At 48.3% G+C, this 22,150-nt stretch overlaps 1 protein-coding gene across 1 annotated transcript; it reads right to left on the minus strand.

The window, feature by feature from the left end:
* Positions 1–575: 575 nt before the first annotated feature.
* On the minus strand, positions 576–11,571 carry OXA1L (OXA1L mitochondrial inner membrane insertase). Its single transcript, XM_082194594.1, has 10 exons — positions 11,444–11,571; positions 9,436–9,579; positions 9,104–9,293; positions 7,410–7,553; positions 7,032–7,117; positions 6,446–6,610; positions 4,142–4,246; positions 3,189–3,351; positions 2,373–2,453; positions 576–752 (listed from the first exon to the last, which is right to left on the minus strand). The coding sequence occupies exons 1-10, from the start codon at positions 11,531–11,533 to the stop codon at positions 649–651; spliced, it is 1,272 nt and encodes a 423-aa protein (XP_082050720.1). The 5' UTR covers positions 11,534–11,571; the 3' UTR covers positions 576–648.
* Between the last annotated feature and the right edge of the window lie 10,579 nt (positions 11,572–22,150).

The following is a 22,150-nucleotide window of genomic DNA, read 5'->3' on the forward strand; positions in this document are numbered from 1 at the left end:
GGAATCTTTCACCCAACGCAGGGCTCTTTATATTATCATCAGCCAAGGCTCATGGCCTAAGTTGGTTTTGGGTGAAGGTTCGCTTTAATCCCTCTGAAAGCGAGGGCAGGGATCTGGCATGCCAAGATTACAAGAGAAGACCCCTAGCTGGATCAGACCAAGGAGTCTGTCGTACTAATCCTGCATCTCATTGAGGGTTGCTTGGATGTTGCCAGGGAGCCAACAAATGAGGCATATAAGGCAACAGCCCCTTCCTGGGTTGGGCTCCGTTCTCGCAGCCCACTATCTAGAAAAAGGATAGGGAACCCATGTCCCACCTGTAACCCAAGTCCCATCATTCCTGACCTTTAACCTGGGGGCTGCTGGAAGCAGGAGTTTAACATCAACTGGAGGGTTCCTCCATCCCAAATTCAGAGGCTTACAACTCCTGCAGGTTCTGTTTGTCTACATTCCCGTGTGGAAACTTTGCGGGAGAAAAAGTGAGTCGGGGAGAAAAATCTGGGAAGCACCAAACGTGGCAGGAGGAAGTTCCACATCCTTTAATTACCTAATCTCAGAAAACAGAGGAGTGGGCCAGGGGTGGGGAGGTGGGAAGGAGAAGGGCTCTTTTCCCTGTGCAAAGTCTTTTGGTTTGGTGTTGCTTGCCGCTCAGCCTAACGTGTCCTCCCAGGGTCTCTTTCGTGGCGGCGGCTTTGCAGGACCCGGCTGGTGCTGCTCCAAAGGGTTGTGGGAAAAGGTCTGGCGCAGCGGCCCTGAGTGGAAGAGAAGCCCACGCTTCGTTAGTTTGTTTTCGCAAAGTGGGCAAGGAGACTTGTCAGCCCCCACCCCGGGAACTGCATTGAGAACAGTATAAACACAAGCAGAGCCGGGCTGAATAATCAGAGCAACTGTCTACCCAGCCTGTCACCCCAATGGCCAACCTCACACATCTGGGAGTCCCACAAATAGGGTCTGAAGGCCATGCCCCTCCCTGCTCATGTTCCCTAACAGGATATAGTGGCATCCTGAGTCTGGACCCAGACCAAAGCGGTGGGCAACCTTAAGCCCTCCCCCAAGTCCTACCATCCCAAGCCAGAATGACTGGCAGTATGGAATGAGGGGAGCTGGGAGCCCACTCTGACCTGGTGGGGCACAGATGCCCCAGCCCCTATCTTAGCTACTAGCCCACAACGCATCTTGTGGCAGTGAGTTCCGTAAGTTGATCATGTGCTACGAGTTCTTCTGCCTGTCCTGAAGCTACCACAAAGTCAGTTTCACTGGTCTATCCCGAGTTTCTATTATTGTGTGAGAGAGAAACTTCCTCTCCCCAACCCATAATTCTGCAAACCTCGATCATGCCTCCTTGCTCATATCTTAAGTTGCCATTTTGCTCAGCTGAAAAGCCACAAATACTGCAGGCTTTTCTAAGAGGGAAGGGGGTTAAGATGAAGCAATCAGTCTCACTCCCCAAATTATTTTGGCTGCCCTTTCTGTAAGCCCCCCCTCCTGCCCTACAGTACCATGTTTTTAAGATGTGGGGGGCAGAATTACAATATGTAGGATCAGAAAGCCCATGTGTAATTTGTAAAACGTATTCTGATAGCAAAAAAGAGGTTCTTAGCACACCAGATTTCTTTTTCCTTTCCTTTCCTTTCCTTTCCTCTTTTCTTTTCTTTTCTTTTCTTTTCTTTTCTTTTCTTTTCTTTTCTTTTCTTTTCTTTCTGAGCTTCTAGCATTGATACAACCTCAGACAAAATGTACAGGCACTTTTCTCATTTTTTTTTTAGTTATAGATCAGCCTACTCATTCCACCACCCCCTTTCAGTTTTTTTATTTTCCCACTGGGAGAACGTGCCCCTCACCCCAGGAAATATTCCTGCGGACGCCGTGCTGGCAGCACACAGAATGTTACCCTGGACCTGCCGTGAAGGCCCATTTTCTGCAGGGAATGGGGGGGGGGACCGGTGATCCTGGAACGGGCTGTCCCTTCCCCTTGCTCCACTTGGCAGGCCAATATTCAAATTATATGTCACTTCCTCGTGTGGGAGGCTGACCTTCCCACAATTGCTAACACAACTGCAGAGGCCCGAGTGAAATAAACGCCAATGAGATGAAGACGAAGAACCGCTAACTTATGAATAGGAGACGTATCGAAACAGTCGAGGACCTGCAGAAAGGGCCAGGAGGGTTGCCCTGAGATAATTGCCTCTTCTCAAGCAACGAGATGACAGCAGAGAACTGGGAAAGGTGGTGGCCTCTGATTTGCACATTGCAGAGCAAGTGGAAGGAGCAAACCATCCCAGGATCCCCTCCTCCCTGCAGGAAAAGGATGGCACACAGGCCTAGCGGCTGTGGATGGCGGCAAGTGAGGGCGAGGGGTGCAGGAGGCTTACCCTTAGCTGCCAAATTCAGGTGGTTTTTGATGCGCCTCTCCCTCTCTTCCAGCTGCTGAGCCATCTGTGCATTTTTCCAGCCTGGAGGGGGGGGCATGTGGAGACGCAAGTGAGTTAACCCCGTAGGAGCTGGAGGCCTTTGAGAAGCCCTTATCCCCTCCCTCGCACCGCAGCAGCCTTCGGCCACCCTGCTCCTCCCAAATCAGCTTTCTTTTTCATTTTCTGTTTTTAAGTAAAAATAAAAAGTGGAAAAGGGTATACTACATCATTATAAGAGCTAACAATTACAGTTATCTGTATATTTATCTAGTATACAGTCGTGCCTTGGATGTCGAATGGAATCCGTTCCAGAAGTGCGTTCGACTTCCAAAACGTTCAGAAGCCAAAGCGCGGCTTCTGATTGGCTGCAGGAAGCTCCTGCAGCCAATCGGAAGCTGCAGAAGCCCCGTCCAAAAGTAGTTAGGAAACCGAAACAGTCACTTCTGGGTTTGCGGCGTTTGGGAGCCAAAATGTTCAAGAACTAAGCTGTTTGAAAAGCAAGGTACGACTGTATAGATATGATTACCATCCAAATCCATATATGTTTATTTTTAACCTACTACGGGGCAACGACCATTTGTTTCCCAGTTATCAAACTCCGTATGTAGTTCAAAAAAACATTTTCCTCTGGAAATTTTAGTTTTTCCAGCACAGTCATATTGATAAAATCTGCTCCTTTCTCCCCAAACCTATTAACTGTAGGACACTGTAAAAACGTGCATTTTTAAAAACAACACTATGCTCACTTCATCTCAAACAACGTGCTGACTTAATCACCTTTCTTGAAGTTTTTTATGAAGCCTCCCTGAGCAGGCAGGACGCTGGGGTCGTGTTGCACCCGCTCGGGAATGCCAAGACGGGCGCGAACTGCGGGCAGCCGCAGAAAGGCCACTTGCACCAGCGAGAAGAGGTTGGATGTCAGCCAGTAGGTGAAAACGGCCTGCAGGGAGGGAAAGAGAGAGAATCAAAGACCCCTTTCCTTGGCCCACCCTGTTGCAACAGGACAGCTGCCCTGTGGCATGAGAGGTGCTGGAGAATTGGGGGTCAGCGGGGAGGAAGTGGGAACAGCAGCCCCACAGGAAAAGGCGTTTTGGGTCCCCCTCCAGGTGATAAAAGTTCAGGAAAGTCCCCCACAGCTCCCATCTGCCCAAGCAAGCATAAGTAAAGGTAAAGGGACCCCTGACCCTTAGGTCCAGCCATGACCGACTCTGGGGTTGCGGCGCTCATCTTGCTTTATTGGCTGAGGGAGCCGGCGTACAGCTTCTGGGTCATGTGGCCAGCAGGATTAAGCCGCTCCTGGCAAACCAGAGCAGCGCACGGAAACGCCGTTTACCTTCCCGCCGGAGTGGTACCTATTTATCTACTTGCACTTTGACGTGCTTTCGAACTGCTAGGTTGGCAGGAGCAGGGACCGAGCAACGGGAGCTCACCCCGTCGCGGGGATTCGAACCGCCGACCTTCTGATCGGCAAGTCCTAGGCTCTGTGGTTTAACCCACAGCGCCACCTGCATCCCGCCCAAGCAAGCATAGCTGATGGCAAAGAATGATGGGAGTTGTAGTTTGGCAACATCTGGAGGACAGAGTAGTCCCTGCAGGTTTCTGAATCAAACGGGGGCCAAGGCTGAGGCAAAGGAACATGGGTTTGTGCAGGGCAAGTCAGAACCGGCCACGAGATGTTCCGTAGGAAATACGTAAAAAGCAATCGCAATCTGTGTGCGGCGGCGGCTCACCGTTGGGAAGGAGATCGTGAGAGGCAGGATAGCGAGCGGCATCACCCGGAAAACGGTTTTCATAAGGTGGAGGTTCGGGTTCGACACTCCGGATTCTGCTCCTAGCTGCAGAGAAGGTGGACACTGTTAACACTCCTGCCATTTCCCCCATTTTTCACTGCGTTGTCCTTTCCTACATGAGGTTTTCTGCCAAGCAGGAATTTTGAAATTTGTGGGGGTGGGGAAAATTTCTAGCAAAGGACAAGATCCAAAGGTAGCCACAGCCTCGCGCCCTCGGCAGTGGATCCCATCCCTCCAACACCTGGCTTTAGGAGGTTGACTGCAGCCTGAATATCTAGGCCCCAACCCCCAATTTATTTTGGGATAAAGCAAATTTGGAACGTTCCGCTTTCTCCTTACGATCTCCTTTGGGTGGGACAATTTTGGAGCTTTAGGGACAGACCAGAGAAACACTGATCTATTCTCTTCTCATGCTAGCGTCAGGAATAATAATAATAATAATAATAATAATAATAATAATAATAATAATTTTTATTTATATACTGCCCTCCCCAGCCGAAGCCAGGCTCAGAGCGGCTAAGAACAGTAAAAATAACACAGTTTACATCGGCAAGCCGTTTCCCCACAGGTTCTTGCATGAAGGAGCAGACTATAAGCTAAGGAATAATAAAAATAATATGCTGGCTAACTTTTCTGGGAGGCTGGCATCAGCTGTGGTTGTCCTCTGGGTGCTGATGCCGGGCCTGTCAGCAGGGCCCTCATTGTGGTTACTTAGAGAGCCAGTGTGGTGTAGTGGTTAAGAGCGGTAGTCTCGTAATCTGGTGAACTGGGTTCGATTCCCCGCTCCTCCACCTGCAGCTGCTGGGTGACCTTGGGCCAGTCACACTTCTCTGAAGTCTCTCAGCCCCACTCACCTCACAGAGTGTTTGTTGTGGGGGAGGAAGGGAAAGGAGGCTTGGCAGGGGGTTGGACTCGATGGCCCTTGTGGTCTCTTCCAACTCTATGATTCTATGATTCTATGAGAATGTTAGCTGCTTTGAGACTCCTTAAAGGGAGTGAAAGGCAGGATATCAAATCCAAACTTTTCTTCTTCTCTTCTATCTTGTAAACAACTGAAAATGGTTTTTGTCGCTACCCCTGTCTAATACAGACCCATAATATTAGGGGCACCAAACTAATTCACACATCTGGTCCTGTCTAAGCTCTGTTTCAGAGCCCATGAGGCCTCTGGTCTCTTTATTTCCTATTTGTTCTGTGATATGCAGACACCTCAAATTTCTTCATTAGTCCACTAATTCATTTGCCTTCCCCACACCTTCTGCCCCCACAGCATAGGAGCTAGTATCCACAGAGAGGTTTGTTCTCCACAAACCTCTCTTAATCCCCCTGTCATTGCCTCTTGCAGAATCCAATGCCTAACTATGCCCTGTGTGAAAAAAACACTTTCCTTTGTATATTTATAATAAAATAAAATAAAATAATAAGAATATTTCATTTATACCCTGCCCATCTGGCTGGGTTGCCCAAGCCACTGTGGGCAGCTTCCAAGACATAAAAACATAATAAAACATCAAACAGTAACAATCTGATCCAATATAAAAGTAAAGTCACAATAACTTTAAAATAAACCTCTTATATCAAACAAAGCAAGATTCAACAATCCCTAACAGTAAACAGCAAAATTAAACATCAGCAAATAATACTCAAATAGTTCAACCACAATAAAGAATTACCAATCTATAATCAATAAAAATAACAACAAATCACAACACATAAAATACCACAAAACCACACAAAAGTATCAGATTGAGAAACAAAGAAGCACAACTTATAAAGCTATTTTTTTAAAAAAATAATAATCCCTGAACTCCTCTCTTCCCAGCTACTGCTGCTGCTGTTTTCAAAGTCATAGTCTGGGAAAGGCTGGGTGGGGCAAGGCAGGTGGAAAAGCCATTGCCTGATGAGGAACAGAAAGTCTCTCTCCCCTCACAGTTCTTCCACTGGAGCAGCTCTCTTATGAAGGCTTCCAGAATTAGAGGTTCAAATGTTCAGCTTTGTTGTATGCCCATGAATTCAAGCGTTATGGAGAGGGAGAAGAAGGGTCTCCCTAACTTACTTCCTCTACACCAGCGGTAGAGAACCTTATCGGCTCCATAGGCCAGATTCTTAACCCAGATTGGCCACATGAGCCAAATCTGACAGCGATGTGATGTTACATGTGAGCAGGCAGCTGCCTCTAGTCAAATTCCATTGTATCCATGAATGCAGTAACAAAAGGACCTCTGGAGGGACCCAAAGACTTACTTCCAAGATGGCCCACATGGTGACGGTCACGGTCAGGGGCAAGACATAGTAGGGATCGGCAGCTGTGAGATCTGAGAACCACCACAGACCCCCAGTTTGAAGGCTGGGCACAGGGAGCTCCGCCATTTTGCGCAGGGCAATGAAGAACGAGATGAAAATGGGTGCCTAAGAGAGAGAGAGAGAGAGAGAGAGAGAGAGAGAGAAAGAAAGAAAGAAAGAAAGAGAGAGAGGATGAGTGTGAGAAGGGGAGGAGGCAGAACTGGGAGTAATAGTCATATACCACACACACAATTTAAATATTTATATTTATTGACGCTTTCATGGTCCCTCCCCCCCAATAATTTCTATTTGCGTCGCACGAATCGCTTCAGGGCACCCCGTGTAAAAAGCGCCAAATAAATACAGTGAGTTATAAATAAACGAACAACACAGACGTGAAATTTGGGGTGGGAAGCTTCTTTCAACTGACTTTCGTATCTGGTAGCTTGCATTAATTGCTGTGACTTGCCCTAAAGCCTACAGGGAAAGGGCAGGATGTAAAAATAGAACAAAAACAAGCCGGCCTAGCAGTGGGGCAGAGACTCACTTGGACCAGGGGAACAAGAAATCCTCGTAGTGGGTTGACATCGTGGGTTTTCTGGTAGAGGTTCAGGTCCGTATAAGCTTTGGCAACTGTGGGAGAAAAGCGGAATTATTTGCAGGGAAGGCAAAGGAGATTATCGCCCACAATCTCCTTCTACAAGCCCTTTGCCCTCCCCTACAGATCAGGTCCCACCTGCTGAGAAAATGTGGGCAACCCTATTCCTTGAGAGCTCCACTCTCTTGCCTCCCCAGCCTTGTCTCCTCCTATCACCCCAAGCTCCACCTCCTCGATTCATTCAACGTGGTCCCTTCCAATGTGGTTTGTTTGCAACCCCAGCTCTGCCCCTTTTCCCCAGAGCCCTGCACTTTGCCCCATACTCACACTCAAATTTGTTCCCCGAGCGCTTGGCCTCATTCATGCGGGTGGTCAGCTCTGAAATCTGCGGCATGTGGTTGTTGAGCTTCACTGCCTCCCTCTGGCCCTTCACGATGAGCGGGAAAACCACGCAACGGGCCACAATCGTCCCTAAGGAGTTTGGTGGGGAGAGAGGAGGACACCCGTTACTTTCAAGTGCAATGGCTGCGATGTTACCCACAATGCAATGCCAGAAATCACTACCTTACCCAGAATGCACCTGGGTACTTCTGCCTGGGCTGATCGCTGAAGAATGGATGCTTTTGAATTGTGGTGCTGGAGGAGACTCTTGAGAGTCCCATGGAATGCAAGAAGATCAAACCTCTCCATTCTGAAGGACATCAACCCTGAGTGCTCACTGGAAGGACAGATCCTGAAGCTGAGGCTCCAATACTTTGGCCACCTCATGAGAAGAGAAGACTCCCTGGAAAAGACCCTGATGTTGGGAAAGATGGAGGGCACAAGGAGAAGGGGACGGCAGAGGACAAGATGGTGGGACAGTGTTCTCGAAGCTACCAGCATGAGTTTGACCAAGCTGCGGGAGGCAGTGGAAGACAGGAATGCCTGGCATGCTCTGGTCCAGGGGGTCACGAAGAGTCAGACACGACTAAACAACAACAACTTCTGTTTGGAGGCTTGCGCAAAAAGGGTAGGCGGGCAAACTTCTCCTGCAGAGGCTGAAGGCATCATTTACCCAGAAGGCAGTAGTGGTGATCATTAGGGGACCACACATTTTGGTTACTAGCCTGCCTTATTAAACCCAGAGGTTTTCTATATTACATCTCTCCAAGCGAGCTAGAGGGCACATTCCAGTCAAGCCAAAGAATGAGAGAAATGTGGAGCAGGGCAGGTGAGGGTGTGCGGGCTTTGGGGAAGGAGTCCTGAAGGGTGAAGAGAGAAGCCTGGAAAGCTGAATTTGGCCCCAGTGCCCAAAGTTCAGCTGCGGTCTCCGTCTCAGAGAACGGGCTGCACGTTTCCTGCTGTGCTCCTTCTCCGTGGGGCCGAGTCACAGCGGGGAAAGAGCAGAGGATGCTGGCTTAGCACTGCATCTGGCTTTTTGTCTATCTAGCCCAATACGGTGGAACCTCGGCTCCCGAACGCCTTGGGAGCCAGAATGTTCTGATTCCCGAACGATTGAAAACTGGAAGTGATTGTTCTGGTTTACAAACGTCCTTTGGAAGCTGAACGTCTGGCGTGACTTCCGATTGGCTGCAGGAAGCTCTTGCAGCCAATTGGAAGCTGCGCCTTGGTTCCAGAACTGTTTCGGGAGTTGAATGGACTCCCGGAACGGATTAAGTTTGAGAACCAAGGTTCCACTGTAAAGCAGCTCCCCAGGATCTTTGGCAGAGATGCTTCTCTCTCATCAGCACCAGTGACCTCGTCGTTTTAACAAGAGATGCTCTACGCTAGGAAACTGAACTTGAGGTACAAAATTTGTGTTTGGGGTGTGCGTGTATCACCTCACGTCTCTCTCTGGGCTGTGCACAATTTTTGGCTAGAGGATGTAACCTGCCAAGTGCTAAGCTCAGACTCTATTGCCAAGCTCTGGTTCCTTCCGGCAGCAGCATTCCCCAAGCCACGGAGCCAAAGTGCCCACTCTGATGACGCTCTCTGCCAGCCCAAATCTCCACCCGCTTCCCCAATACAGCAGGCCCCTTCACCTGCCATGATGGCTCCCCACCACGGCAGCCCTATATCCACGTGGAGGGACTCCAAGAAGCTCTGGATCAGACCCACCGGGGTGTGGGACCCCAGGCCCAGCTCTGCAAAACTCTGCTCTTGGACAGCCTGGGCAAGGTCCCCCGCAGAGAGAGCGCCCTCTAGTGGCGGGGAGGATACAGGCTGAAGAACCTGAAGAAGGAAGAGGAAGGAAAGTAAGTTAGCACTGATTAATCTGAACGCTCTCAGCCCCCAACTGCTAGGTTCTCTTCGCTACCTTCATCTGCAACCCTCCACCATCACCTTTCAAATTTCACAACCATGCTGCTCTTACCTGTGTGCCAGCAGCTGCTGCTGTGCTTTGACATCTGTTTGTGGGCCTCAACAGGAGAACGTGGCAGCCGTTTTGAGGTTGTGGGTGAGGGGCAAAAGGAGATTTAACTCTGAGCCACGTGAATGGGACAGACGTTCTGTGGATCTGGAAGGCAAGTTGTGAGAATCAGCATTCTGAAAATGGCACTTGCTAGGAAGATGACTACCGTATTTTTCGCTCTATAGGACATACTTTTTCTCCTCCAAAAATTAAGGGGAAATGTGTGTGCGTCCTATAGAGCGAATGCAGGCTGTGCCGCTAAGCCCAAAGGCAGAACAGGGAGACGGAGCGCTGCGGAGCACTCCGTCTCACTCTTCTAGCTTGGGGACGGCTGCGCGCAAAGCCTCTCCAGGGCAGCGGGGTGCCTTCGCCCCGCTCTCCTGCAGAGGCTAGCAAGGCTGTTCCCAAGCCAGAACAGCGAGACGGAGGGCTCTGTCTCGCTCTTCTAGCTTGGGGATGGCTGCGCGCAAACCTCTGCAGGGCAGCGGGGCGCTGTGCTCCAAAGGCTTCAGGGATCTTTGAGGCTGGCGGTGGGGGGAAGCAGCGCTTCCCCACACGCTCGGGTGAATGCACCTTGAACGCACCTTGTTTTAGAGGGGGAGAACAAGGAAAAATTGTTTTCCCCCCTGTTCTCCCCCTCCTATGGTCCGGTGCGTCCTATAGAGCGAAAAATACGGTACTTCTGTGATATACAGGAATGTGTGCGGAACAAATTCCTCAGATTTGTTATCAACGCCGTCTGATTCCATTTTTTTTTGTGGGGGAACCACTTTAAATTTACAGGGAATCAAAATTCAGTTGTAAAACCATTTTCTCTCTTGTGCAAGTTTTAGGGAGCAGGATGTATTCATAGTTGAAAGTTAAAAAATTATTTTGGGTTGGGTGGAGAGTGGGGCAACTTTGGGCAACCAGTCTCTCATTCTAACCTATTTCACAGGGTTCTTGAGAATAAACTGGGGAACATGGGAGAAACATGTATGCCACTGTGAGCATTTAATATGTATATTTATATACATATATTAATAATCTATTAATTCTGGACATAGTTTAGAAAGCAATAAAACACAATAGGGCAGAAAGGGTGAATCATATTTTGATGGACAGCAGATGTAAATAATATACATAATATAGATAAACCAACCCAGGTGCTTACAAAGTTGAAGCACTTTTAATTCCTCCCCCCAGCATTTTAACATTTGTATGTTTTATAGCACAGTTGTACATTTGTAAACTGCTTTGAGGTTTTCTTTTTTACAATCAAGTGGTTGTGTAGGTTTTACGAAACAAAAGACTAGCGCGTCTTGCGATTCATAGAAGCTGGGGCACCTTAAGCAGTCCTGTTGCCTCTCAGTGCCTATAATTCTTTGCCTAACCATAGCTTTTACTTGGCCCAAGCCCAGACCTAGAAGGGCTTGAGGGGCAAAACCCAGTTTTTGAAGAGTGGTCAGGACTGCTGTCTGCCAGCCTGACTGGAACTGGTCGCAAAGGATCAGTGGAGCTATACCACGGGGGAGTAGTTTCAGTGACAGCCATTTAAAGACTGATGTTAAGCTGATGTGAGTATATTCACTGAGATCTCTCCAAGCTGCCCTGAAGGCTTTTGGCTTTGTCCTCCTAGCAGCCAAAGACTCTTTACACCCCAGCTGGACTTCACACCGGCCTCTCTCTCAACCTCGGGTCTCCAGGTGTTGTGGGACTACAATTCCCACCATCCCTGACTACTGGTCGTGCTCGCTAGGGGTGATGGGAGTTGTAGTCCACCAACATCCGGGGACCCAAGGAAGGCCTCAATCCTCCTCCCCCCCCCCACAAATAAAAGGTCTTCTCCAACAGCTGCGCGACAGGAGGCTCCCCCTCCAAGGAAACTGCACCAAGCTGCTAGTCCCTGGGGTTCCGGCCCGCAAGGTCATGACCCCGAGGCCAGGGCAGCGCCGCAGACGCATAGCGCCCGCTTCCCTGCATCACCCACCTGCCTACGGAGGCTCCCCGCGAGGGGCATCTTCCCCGGCAGCCCAGACCGGCTCCACGCTCTCCCGAACGCCGCTGCGGAAGCCGCCATAGCTCCTCGGCCCCACCCCCGGTCGCGTCACGCGCAGCTCTCGCGAGGACTGCGTGACGCCCGCGCAAGGCTGCCATCTTTGTTAAGGGCAAATAAAAACCCTTCGACTTAGCGCGAAGGGTCGACATCTTGAGTGAGGGCAACTCTCCTCTCGAGACCTTGAAGTTCCTTTTTTTTTGTTTCGGGCGCAGGCGTGTGTGGGGGAAAGGCATGTAACCGCTGAAAGGGAGGCCCCAGTCGATTCTTTCCCCGGCTATGTTAAAAAAGGGGGGAATAGAGCAAAGTGGGCTGGGGCCATGTTCAAAAATAGCGAAGCTGTTCTTCAATTTAGCAGTGGGAGAGAGGCGGGGTTGCTGATGCGGCCATGTTGGTTCCGGGCAATATAGAAAAAGCGGAAGCGCGGCCATGTTGGTTATGGGCGATATGGGAAAAGCGGAAGCGTGGCCATGTTGGTTATGGGCGGTTTGGGAAGAGAGGAAGCGCGGCCATGTTGGTTATGGGCAATGTGGGAAAAGAGGAAGCGCGGCCATGTTGGTTATGGGCGATGTGGGAAAAGAGGAAGCGCGGCCATGTTGGTTATGGGCGATGTGGGAAAAGAGGAAGCGCGGCCATGTTGGTTATGGGCGGTATGGGAAGAGAGGAAGCGCGGCCATGTTGGTTATGGGCGATGTGGGAAAAGAGGAAGCACGGCCATGTTGGTTAATCTTCGCTGATTGGTACAGAGCTTAGTCAAGTTTAGCACGTGTTTAATTTTACTTTATTTTCACAATAATTCTATAACGCTTAATTTAAATACGCGCGCACACATTTAAGCTGTTTATACAAAACAATATTCAATTCAAATACCAATAAAAAGTTAAAAACAAGTTGACGTCAAACTGATCAAAACGGAAATAAAACCTGCAGTCTCGAAATACATTTCATAAAACCTCATGTTAAATTTACGTTTTACAAAATCACACTGTTGTTACTTTGATTATTATTATCGTCTCAATTTATTGCCCACTGTAATCCCAGGTCCGATGATGATTTCACATGGGTGCTCTGGAAAAGACCTCATACTGTATTTGCTAATAGCATTATTTGTTAGCAGCAGTGCTGAGCGGGAAGCCGCGTTTTGCAACAAATTCCAATGAGGAACCGGGTGCATTCATCAGAAAGGTCACAGGAGGGCAGCAGAGAGCAAGGTGTGGAGGAGCCCCTTTGATCTTGACACTTTCATGCAGTTTTCTAAAACCTTGTTGTCCTCTTCACATTCTGCAGAGATGGGAAAAGATGGAAATAGAAAAACTCTTTTAGACTTAGGGACCTGGCACCCAAGTCCCGGGGGCCCCACAGCAGAATTAAAGCTGCCCCTTTTTCTTGTTCCCTTTAAAAACAATCTCACTCCCTTCTTCTTTAGTTATATACATAACCCCCCTTTTCTTATTAATACATTATCAATCATTATTCATCCATTTTATACACTTCTTATTCATTTCTTACTCATTTTTCATCATTATTATTACCCATTAATTCACTTAATTTTAAAAAAATCTCATTAAAGAATCTTATTTTACTTCTTTTTTCTTTGCCCCTTTCATCCCTATTTTATCTTTTATTTATTTATTTATTATTATTTATCTTTTAGATCTCACCACTTCAACATTTTGAATTATTATTATTATTCTAAGTATCTACTTCTCCATCCCCTCCTTCCCCCTTTCCCCCCGATTTACTTACTATTATGGTTCCCCCCTTGTCTTTTCTGAATAAACAAACAAATGAATAAGAATACTATATATCTATATGCATATGGGGGGGTGGGTTATTGGGTTGTTTTTATTTTTATTTCATATTTTATGGTTTTATATTTTGATTTGGTTCTGTAACAACCGCCCTGAGACCTCTGGGTATAGGGTGGTATATAAATTCAAATAATAGTAATAGTAGTAGTAGTAGTAATAATAATAATAATAATAATAATAATAATAATAATAATAATATATTCCCCCACCAATTTTCAAAAGGACTTTCCCCTCTTTTCTTTTTCTTTCCCTTTTCTTTTCTGTCTTCTCCTTTATCTCACACTCTAACTTGAATCACTACCACAACTTTTGATTTTTAAATATAATTACATTAGCCTTTAATTTTTTAAAAACTCTTATCTGTGAACTCCCAACCCCATCTCCCACCCTTAACTTGACTCCACTCCCTCTTGTGTGTGTATGGACGTGTGTGCACAAGTCAGTCTATCTGTAAAAAGCCTCCTACTGCCCTCATGTGGACTTAACCACTTACTACAAGTGTCTTAAAAAGCGGGTGGTGCTGTGGTCTAAACCAGTGTTTCCCAACCTTTTTTGGGCAAAGGCACACTTGTTTCATGAAAAAAATCTCGAGGCACACCACCATTACAGCCCTGTGACGTCAGCGCGCAGCGTCACGCCGGGAGGGACATGAATTGCTAGCAAATTACATAATCACCTCCTTGAGGGCTGGCTCATCTTCTCCGAAGGCAGAACCCCATTAATTAACAGCACAGACTCACACCATAGCCAAGACGAGGGGGGAAAACCTCAGTCATGCACAGTCATGCACATGTGGGGGCTAAATGAGGACGAAGACCGGACAGAGAGCAGGGTTCAAATCACCCCACCTGGCCAGGACAATCCCTGGGTGCTCCCTTGGGCCACTCGCCTGACCCACCTCGCAGGGCTGTTGTTGCGAGGATAACACGGGGAGAACCCCCGGGAGCTCCTTGGAGGAGAAAGCGGGCGATGAATGCAATGCACGAAATATATGAGAGGCGACCAGGTTTTGCAGGTGAGGGCCCCCCGCCAGCCTCCGCTTCCAACACCCGGCGCAATGACGCCAAAGTTTTTCCCCGGGCTCGGCTCGGGGAGCAGCGCTGCTCCCCCCCGGCTCCCCTTCGCCCTCCCGGCTCTCTCTGCCACCCACTGGGGACCCCCCTCACCTGCCAAGTCCGGAGCGCCGGTGGAAGTTGCATGCATGCATGCAGGGCGCCGCGTTGCCATTGCATTGCACTGCACTCCATGCAACGCCTGCACGCATGCATTGCCTTGCACGCCCGCCAAGGGGTCTCCCCGCGGTCCGATGCGTCCCCTCTGGCGCGGATGCAGCATTGCAAAAATAAAAAAACCCCGATGCAGCCCTACCTGGGGGGCAGCCTCCGCCTCTGCCGCTCCGCCGCTCCGCCTCCGCGGGGATCCCCGGGCTCCATCCTGCCGCCCGATCTCCGCGGGGGCGCAGACAGGCTGCGCGGGGTCTGCGCGGAAGAACCCCTGCCTGCCCGGCCGCCGCCGCCGCACTCATTCCATGGCCGGGAGAAGAGCGCTTCAAACAAAACGCCCGGCCCGCCAGGCCACGCTGGGAAACGTAGTTTGCGCACCCCGCGCGGGCGCGGAGCCCAAGGGCGAGGGGACTACGGATCCCGGCAGCCCCCAGGAAGGGCCTCCCCGGAGGAGGAGGAGGAGGGAGGCGCAGAGCGGGAGGGAGGGAGGGAGGGAACCCCAGGAGTCATCTAGTGACGGCGCCCCAATCGAAAATTTGACTTTTTTAAAAAAAAATCTTTCGAATTTTTTAATTTTTCCCGCGGCACACCAAGCAACATCTCGCGGCACACAGTGGTTGGGAAACACTGGTCTAAACCACTGAGCCTAGGGCTTGCTGATTGGAAGGTTGGCGGTTCGAATCCCCGCGACGGGGTGAGCTCCTGTTGCTCATCCCTGCTCCTGCCCACCTAGCAGTTCGGAAGCACGTCAAAGTACAAGTAGATAAATAGGTACCACTCCAGCGGGAAGGTAAACGGCATTTCCGTGCACTGCTCTGGTTCGCCAGAAGCGGTTTCTTCATGCTGGCCACATGACCAGGAAGCTGTATGCTGGCTCCCTCGGCCAATAAAGCAAGACGAGCACCGCAACCCCTGAGTCGTCCGTGACTGGACCTAAGGGTCAGGGGTCCCTTTACCTTTACCTTTACAAGTGTCTTAACATCAAACCATGTTAATTTGCATCCCAGGTTGTTGCTTGTGGGGCATTTGGTTGGCCACGTGGAGAGCAGGTTGTTATACCAAATGAACCACCATTTTCTTAAGTTCTCTTTCTCTATATTGAAGACTCATGGAATGAGAGAACGATGGAGTTGGAAGGGACCCAGGGGTCATCTAGTCCAACCCCCCTGCTACGCAGACATCTCAGCTAAATTGCTGAAAAAAATTGTGGCAAATAGTTCCACTTTTTTTGCTGGTTTTTTTTTGCCAGTTCCAGGGACACTGGAAGGTGTGCTATAGCTTACCCACTGTAGCAGAATTTAACTTCTTAAAAAATGAACGAAATAGACTTTTCTATTTTTGTGTGTGATGTCCTTCAGAGAGAGGCCACACCTGCATATCAGAAACTGCTCTCAGTTTCCTATCTTGAACCAATATGCTTATGTCCCGTTGTCAGGGAACTGATATCAACTCAGAGGCAAGAGATGGAAGGGCAGTTGTGTTATAGGGAGCATTTGAAAATCTTGCGAAGCAGTTCTTCCTCCGGCGAGGAGGAAAGCCCCACCTCCAGTGGAGAAGAGGTGCAGGGACCAGGGAATGCTAGGGAAAGCCTCAACACCGAGCCTGAGCAAACCGGAGAGGCGGGAAGTACGCCCCTGCCAGCGCCCATTCTGCGCAGTAGGCTTCAGCGCAGGGAAGGGCGGAAAAGGTTGGGTAAATATACTCGGAGTCGAGTGTGGATTTCATGCTCTTTATGCAGCTCATAGTAGTGAGGAATGAAAGTTCCCCCAAAATATCTGCTTTATATACATTATTTACACAATGGGCCACACGTGATTGGCTAATTCTGGGATTCTCCTGTAGGCCAATCAGGTTGCGGATTCACTTCCACCTGGAGCTGGATTGGGTAGCTCCTGCGGACCAATCATACTGTTGCATTGTTCTAGGACCAATCAGACTGCTGCATTCTGAATCCTATTGTTCTAGGACCAATCAGACTGCTGCCTTTTGAATTCTATTCAACTCAGTACATAACATTGGGGGTGACGTGACTTTTATGCTGGGGGAGGTACAAAGACCAACCACTCCCAGATTCTGCTAGCGATTGAGCCAGACATGAATTTACGACGCTCTTCACTGTAAATAGTTTGCACCAAGAATAAAGCCTGGAAAAGACAGGTCAGAGTCTTGCCTGTTTACTCTCGAGCAACTGCACCAGCACCAGACACCCATGATATAGAAAGAAACATGGAATGGGCCTGACTTAATTCATTAATTAATCTCAATTCATTAATTAACCCCCTTTTATAGATTACCGGTAGTTAAACGAATGGTGTTCACAGCAAATGCTGCTTTTAGTATCCTCAGATATGAACCAGACACATCCTTGTATTAGTTTAGGTTTTGATAACAACTTTTACCCAGATATGTTTTTTTATATATTTGATGTTTGTTTATATTTGATGTAGTTTCATTTTGCTTTGATGGCAGTAGGCTATCCTGAATCAAAATTATAGCAGAAGTTGATTTAGCCCATGATTTATCAAATGAATTTATGTCGTGGCCTGAAGCAGATTGTGGCATTGGACTAAAGGGAGGCCCTCAAGGGGCTTGTGGGTGTTGATGGGAAACTGTGCTAGAGATAGATAAAGCAAAAGTCTTAAGTAATGTTGCAGAAGCCTCTTTGCTCTTTTCATCACCAGACACTAAAAGGAGAGCTGAGTATGAGCATGTTGTATGGAGGGAAGATACTGTGAAGCATATGACAGGATATTGGACTTGAGCCCGGTGGAATGTGACCCAGATTCAAATATGAAACTCCCCAGTGGCTGTTCTAAGGATTACATGGGATGGCCACATATACAGTGGTACCTCAGGATGCGAACGGGATCCATTCCGGAGCCCCGTTCACATCCTGAGTAGAACGCAACCCACGTTTGCGCGTGCACAGGTTGCGATTCGCTGCTACTGCGCATGATGTCATTTTGAGCGTCTGCGCATGTGTGAGTGGCGAAACCTGGAAGTATCCAGTTCCGTTACTTCCAGGTTGCTGTAGAACGCAACCTGAAGCATATTTAACCCGAGGTATGACTGTATACAGAACTCGGAATTCTGCAACCCCCAACTTGGATACAACTGGTGGTTTATCATTTTTCTTTATTATTAAATTCAAATCCCACCTTTTCACCAAAGAGTTGAAGGTGGCACAGATATGCCCTCCGATCCTCCTGATTTTCCAGGGACAGTCCTAGAATTATGAAAGCCACCCCAGTTTCTGATTTGATCCTGGAATATCCCAATTTCTCCCCACCAGTGCCGAGTTCGGTGAGGAGGTTGAACTTGCACACGTCCCGAATGAGTGAGGGAGCATCGCGTTGCCTCTCCATGGCTTCTCATAGAGCGCAGGCAAGGAGGAGGAGAAAATACCACCAGCAAGGCCCAGCCTCATGTGATGTGTCAGCTCTGAGGGGAGACAGAAGGCCGGGACACCCTGTGTGGGACGAAAGGGGGAGTGGAGAAGAGCGCATTGAGTCTTGACTTTTTTTTTAAAAAAAATGTTTTGTGCATCCGCGTTTGATCTTGCTCCTTTCGGAATTTTATTTATTGGTGCGTGTGTCTTTTTCTTGTTAAATCTACCACAAAGGATAAAATCACATTAGAAAAACACCAAATACATAAGCAAAATGAAAATGAAAATAACCTTATAATCTGGCCAGAACACGTTTTAGAAGGGCATTGGATAGCAACCAACCAAAGATCAGGTTAAAGAGGAACATTTCTGCCTGGTGCCTTAATGTGTATAATGGAGGGCCATTAACAACACAAGAAAACTCCTTTCCCCTTGCCCTGAGGTGTGAACAGAGGCAGGGATTTCAAGTGATGGGCTGGGTGTTTGAGGGGACAGGAAAAGGCAGTTTTTGAGCAAGGTTCCCTGGGAAGAAGCAGCAGGAGAGGAGCTGAGCTCCATCTTGGGCAGGCAGGCTGAAGGATGCCTGCGCTGCTGCCCCATGAAATGACCATGCTGTAAGATTTGCACTCCCACCATGCAAACTGAAGGTGTAAATAGGTGAATAAACCATGAGTTTGACCAAACTGCGGGAGGAAGTGGAAGACAGGAGTGCCTGGCATGCTCTGGTCCACTGGGTCACAAAGAGTTGGACACGACTAAACGACTAAACAACAACAACAATAGTCTTTACTGCATTTTCTATTCCTCCAAAGGGACACAGACCCTGTGTGAGTGCCAGGGACCCCATGGACTCTTGCCCCCACTCGGCAAAGAGAAGGACAGGCATTCAACTTTTGTAACAATATTTTAGGTCACACCATAGATTTGTATAACAGCATTACAATATTGGCTGTTTTATTTTCAGTTTTTTTTTACTAATGTGGCTGCAGGGATCTGTTTTAAATGAAGGGGTTCCCAGCAACCAGTCTTCTTAACCCCAATCAGGTTCTTCAAGCTGCAATGCATGGAGTCAGGACACAGGATGTGGGCTTGTATACAGGGGTGCCATCTTGCCCGCAGGATTGTGGGTGCCCACAGCCATAACATGGAGGTGCAACATCACACGCACACGCCTGCACATAGTGCTCATTGACTTTGTGGGTGCCCAGCCCCTGCAAATTACATTATTGTGGGTGCCCAAGCACCCACGCCCCCCTGGAGTTGACTCCTATCCTTGTATATTTCCTTCTCATTCTTGCTGGTGCTATTGTGATACACCACACAGGGCCATACCCATGTATTTTTACAGGTTTCCAATTAGCGTCATTTTTTGGATTTGAGCCAGAACACAATTCTGCCGTATTTGTCAGTGAGAAGATGGGAAGGAGGAGATTTCTGCAATTTTTCAGCAGGAGGGAAATGCCAGTGAAATGGAGGATCTTGCTGGCTGTAGCGGAAGCAGGCAGAGGGAGGGGTTACCAGCTGGCTGCAGAATCTACACAGAAGTGGGCTTTTGTGCTACACTGGTGGATGGCCGTGGCCTGTGAACATGGCTCTAGAGTAGAACTTGGTTCAAAGGACAGCAGCCAGGTGAAGACAAACAGGATTGAAGTGACGCTCTGGGGGTCATGGAAAGCAGGGCAGGGAACATTGCAATATCACATGCTGATGATTGTGGCATCTGCCAGAGGGCAGGCGAAGAGGAGGAGAGATTGCCACCAGCAAGGCCCAGCCCTGTGTGTGATGTGCCAGCTCTGAGGGGCAGGCGGAGGGTAGGGCCGGCCTGGGTGGGACAAAAGGGGGACTGGAGCAGGTTTAATCTTGCCCCTTTCTTAAAAACATATTTATTGGTTTGTGTGTGTTTACCAAAGAATAAAATAGAACAAAATGGGGACTAAGGTTTTTTGTCAGGGCGGTGGAGGGACTGTGTGTGCGATGTCCAGGGACTGCTTAAAATCACATGATCCAACTTTGAATGTATTGTTATAGATTTAGTGGTGGCATAGCTGTCAACTTTTCCCTTTTCTTGAGAGGAATCCTATTCGGAATAAGGGAATTTCCCTTAAAAAAACGGAAACGTTGACAGCTATGAGTGGTGGAGATCCTCCTAAACCCAAGAAATGAAGAAATGTTAGGATCCTGGCACCATTTCCCTTCTCTCTTTATGTTTTGGGGTGGGGGGAGTATGAGAGAAAAGGAGAGGCAAAAGCTATTAAGTTTAGACATAACTGATGGACAACAATTGGTATTGGTGTATTCAAGTTGTTGCAAAGGTTGGGTTTGAAAAACAATATTGGCTTAAAACCTCCCGTATCTTATAGTGTAACCTCTGCATTAGCTATTTGTTGTTGTTGTTTATGTGCCTTGATGATGGAGTCCGGCACGCTTTCCTGCGCCACACTGGACTCCCGTGCGTAGCTCACTGTCAGCGTCCTTCAGCAGAGTCTCCGCAGCGGAAGAAAACTGTTGCAATGTGTGTGTAATAAATCAGACTGCACGCAGGCTTTCTTGCTTATCTCCAACAGTCTTTAATCGTGTAGAAAAACATCATAAATCAGCCCGGCGAAAGAGCACACATCTTTCGCCTCTCGGTCAAAACCGAAAGAGAACTCACACACGGAGAACGTTCCCGTATGTGAACATAGCCACGCCTCAGAATGTGAGACGTCACTCGGAACTGTTTAACCCTGTAAGTTCTGATTCCTGTCTTCCACTGCCTCCCGCAGTTTGGTCAAACTCATATTGGTAGCTTCGAGAACACCCTAAATTAGCTATTTAGGGAGGTATTGAAATGTGTGGACTGGGCCACCAGGGCAAGTGTCTGAACCTTCATCTGATAGGAAATGTTTTGCAGGAGTGGGCAACAGATAAAAAATGTGACATTGAGGAGGATCGTATGGCGGAGGGAGTGAGAGTGAGAAATGTCCTTATTTTCAAATGAGGAATGTTGGAGAGTATGCATACAGTGTACTCTGCCTCCCCATTTTATCCTCAAAAAACCCTGGTGAGGTGGGTTATGTGGATAGACAGTGACTAGCCAAAAGCATTCTAGTGAACTTCATGGTTATGTGCTAAACACACTTTGCTTCTACAATAATCAAACTTCAACACAATTTTGCAGGGAGATTAATCCGTTCCCCACTTCTTTCCAGAACCCACCCACCACCTCAATCAAGTGATCACATCAAGAGATATCTGCGGGTTTGCTCACTTTTATTCAGCCTTAGGCTACCTAATTACATGGATATTATTGAATCTGGGATAGGCTGAGGAGGGAAAACTGGGATAGGTTGAGAAAGGGGTGTGCATCACTTTTCACAATGGGATTTCTCCTCAGGCCTCTGGGTGGGCTCCACGGGGCCTGCTGTGCGGGTAAACGTACAGTAGTATGAAGTGTCGTTGTTCCAGTCAGAGTAGGGGACAACCACCTGGCTGAAGGCCAAGAGGGAATCCTTGATGCTGCCCTTCAAGACTCGGGGATTCACATGGTGACCTTCAAGGAGGGCATTCTTCACCCACTGGACAGAAACTTCACTTGCATTGAGCCCTATGACCATGCCGGTGAGGATTGTCTGTGCTTGCTGAAGGCTTTTTATTTTACGGTTGGCGCGATAGAGGTTCTCACGGAGACCGGTCCCTTTGTCTTTTTAAGTTTTGGGGTTGGGGAAAGTATGAGAGAAAGGGAGAGGCAACAGCTATTAATTTTAGACATAATTGATGGACAACATTTATGACACCATTTAGTGCTGATAATTTTCTGCTGGGTTCTCTGACAAACATTTTTAATCTGTAGATAGAGGGTGTAGATCCTTAATGAAAGCTTTAAGGAGCAAATGGGATTTAACTGAAGTTCTTGTGTGTGTGGACCTGAGTAGGAAGATCTGTGGCACATACATGGGGCTTCCTTGACCTGGATGAGGACATGGTGGGATAGTGGAGATTCCAGGAATATTTACACAGCTCCTTTCCCCAACATATATAAAGAAAGTGCCCAGCACAAAAAGTATCTCAGCCTTCCCAGAGAAGGTATTGTTGTATAGGCTGGGTTTGAAAAAGAAGGATAGATAAAACCTTCCCATATCCAATGATACCATCTCTGCACAGTTGCTCCTGGAAACAATTATCCCGCTCCCAAACCGTGCTTTTCAAAGGAAAACTAAGTCCCAACTGTGTCGAGAAT

The sequence above is a fragment of the Podarcis vaucheri genome (assembly GCF_965113315.1).
Source record: "Podarcis vaucheri genome assembly, chromosome: 13".
NCBI lineage: Eukaryota > Metazoa > Chordata > Lepidosauria > Squamata > Lacertidae > Podarcis > Podarcis vaucheri.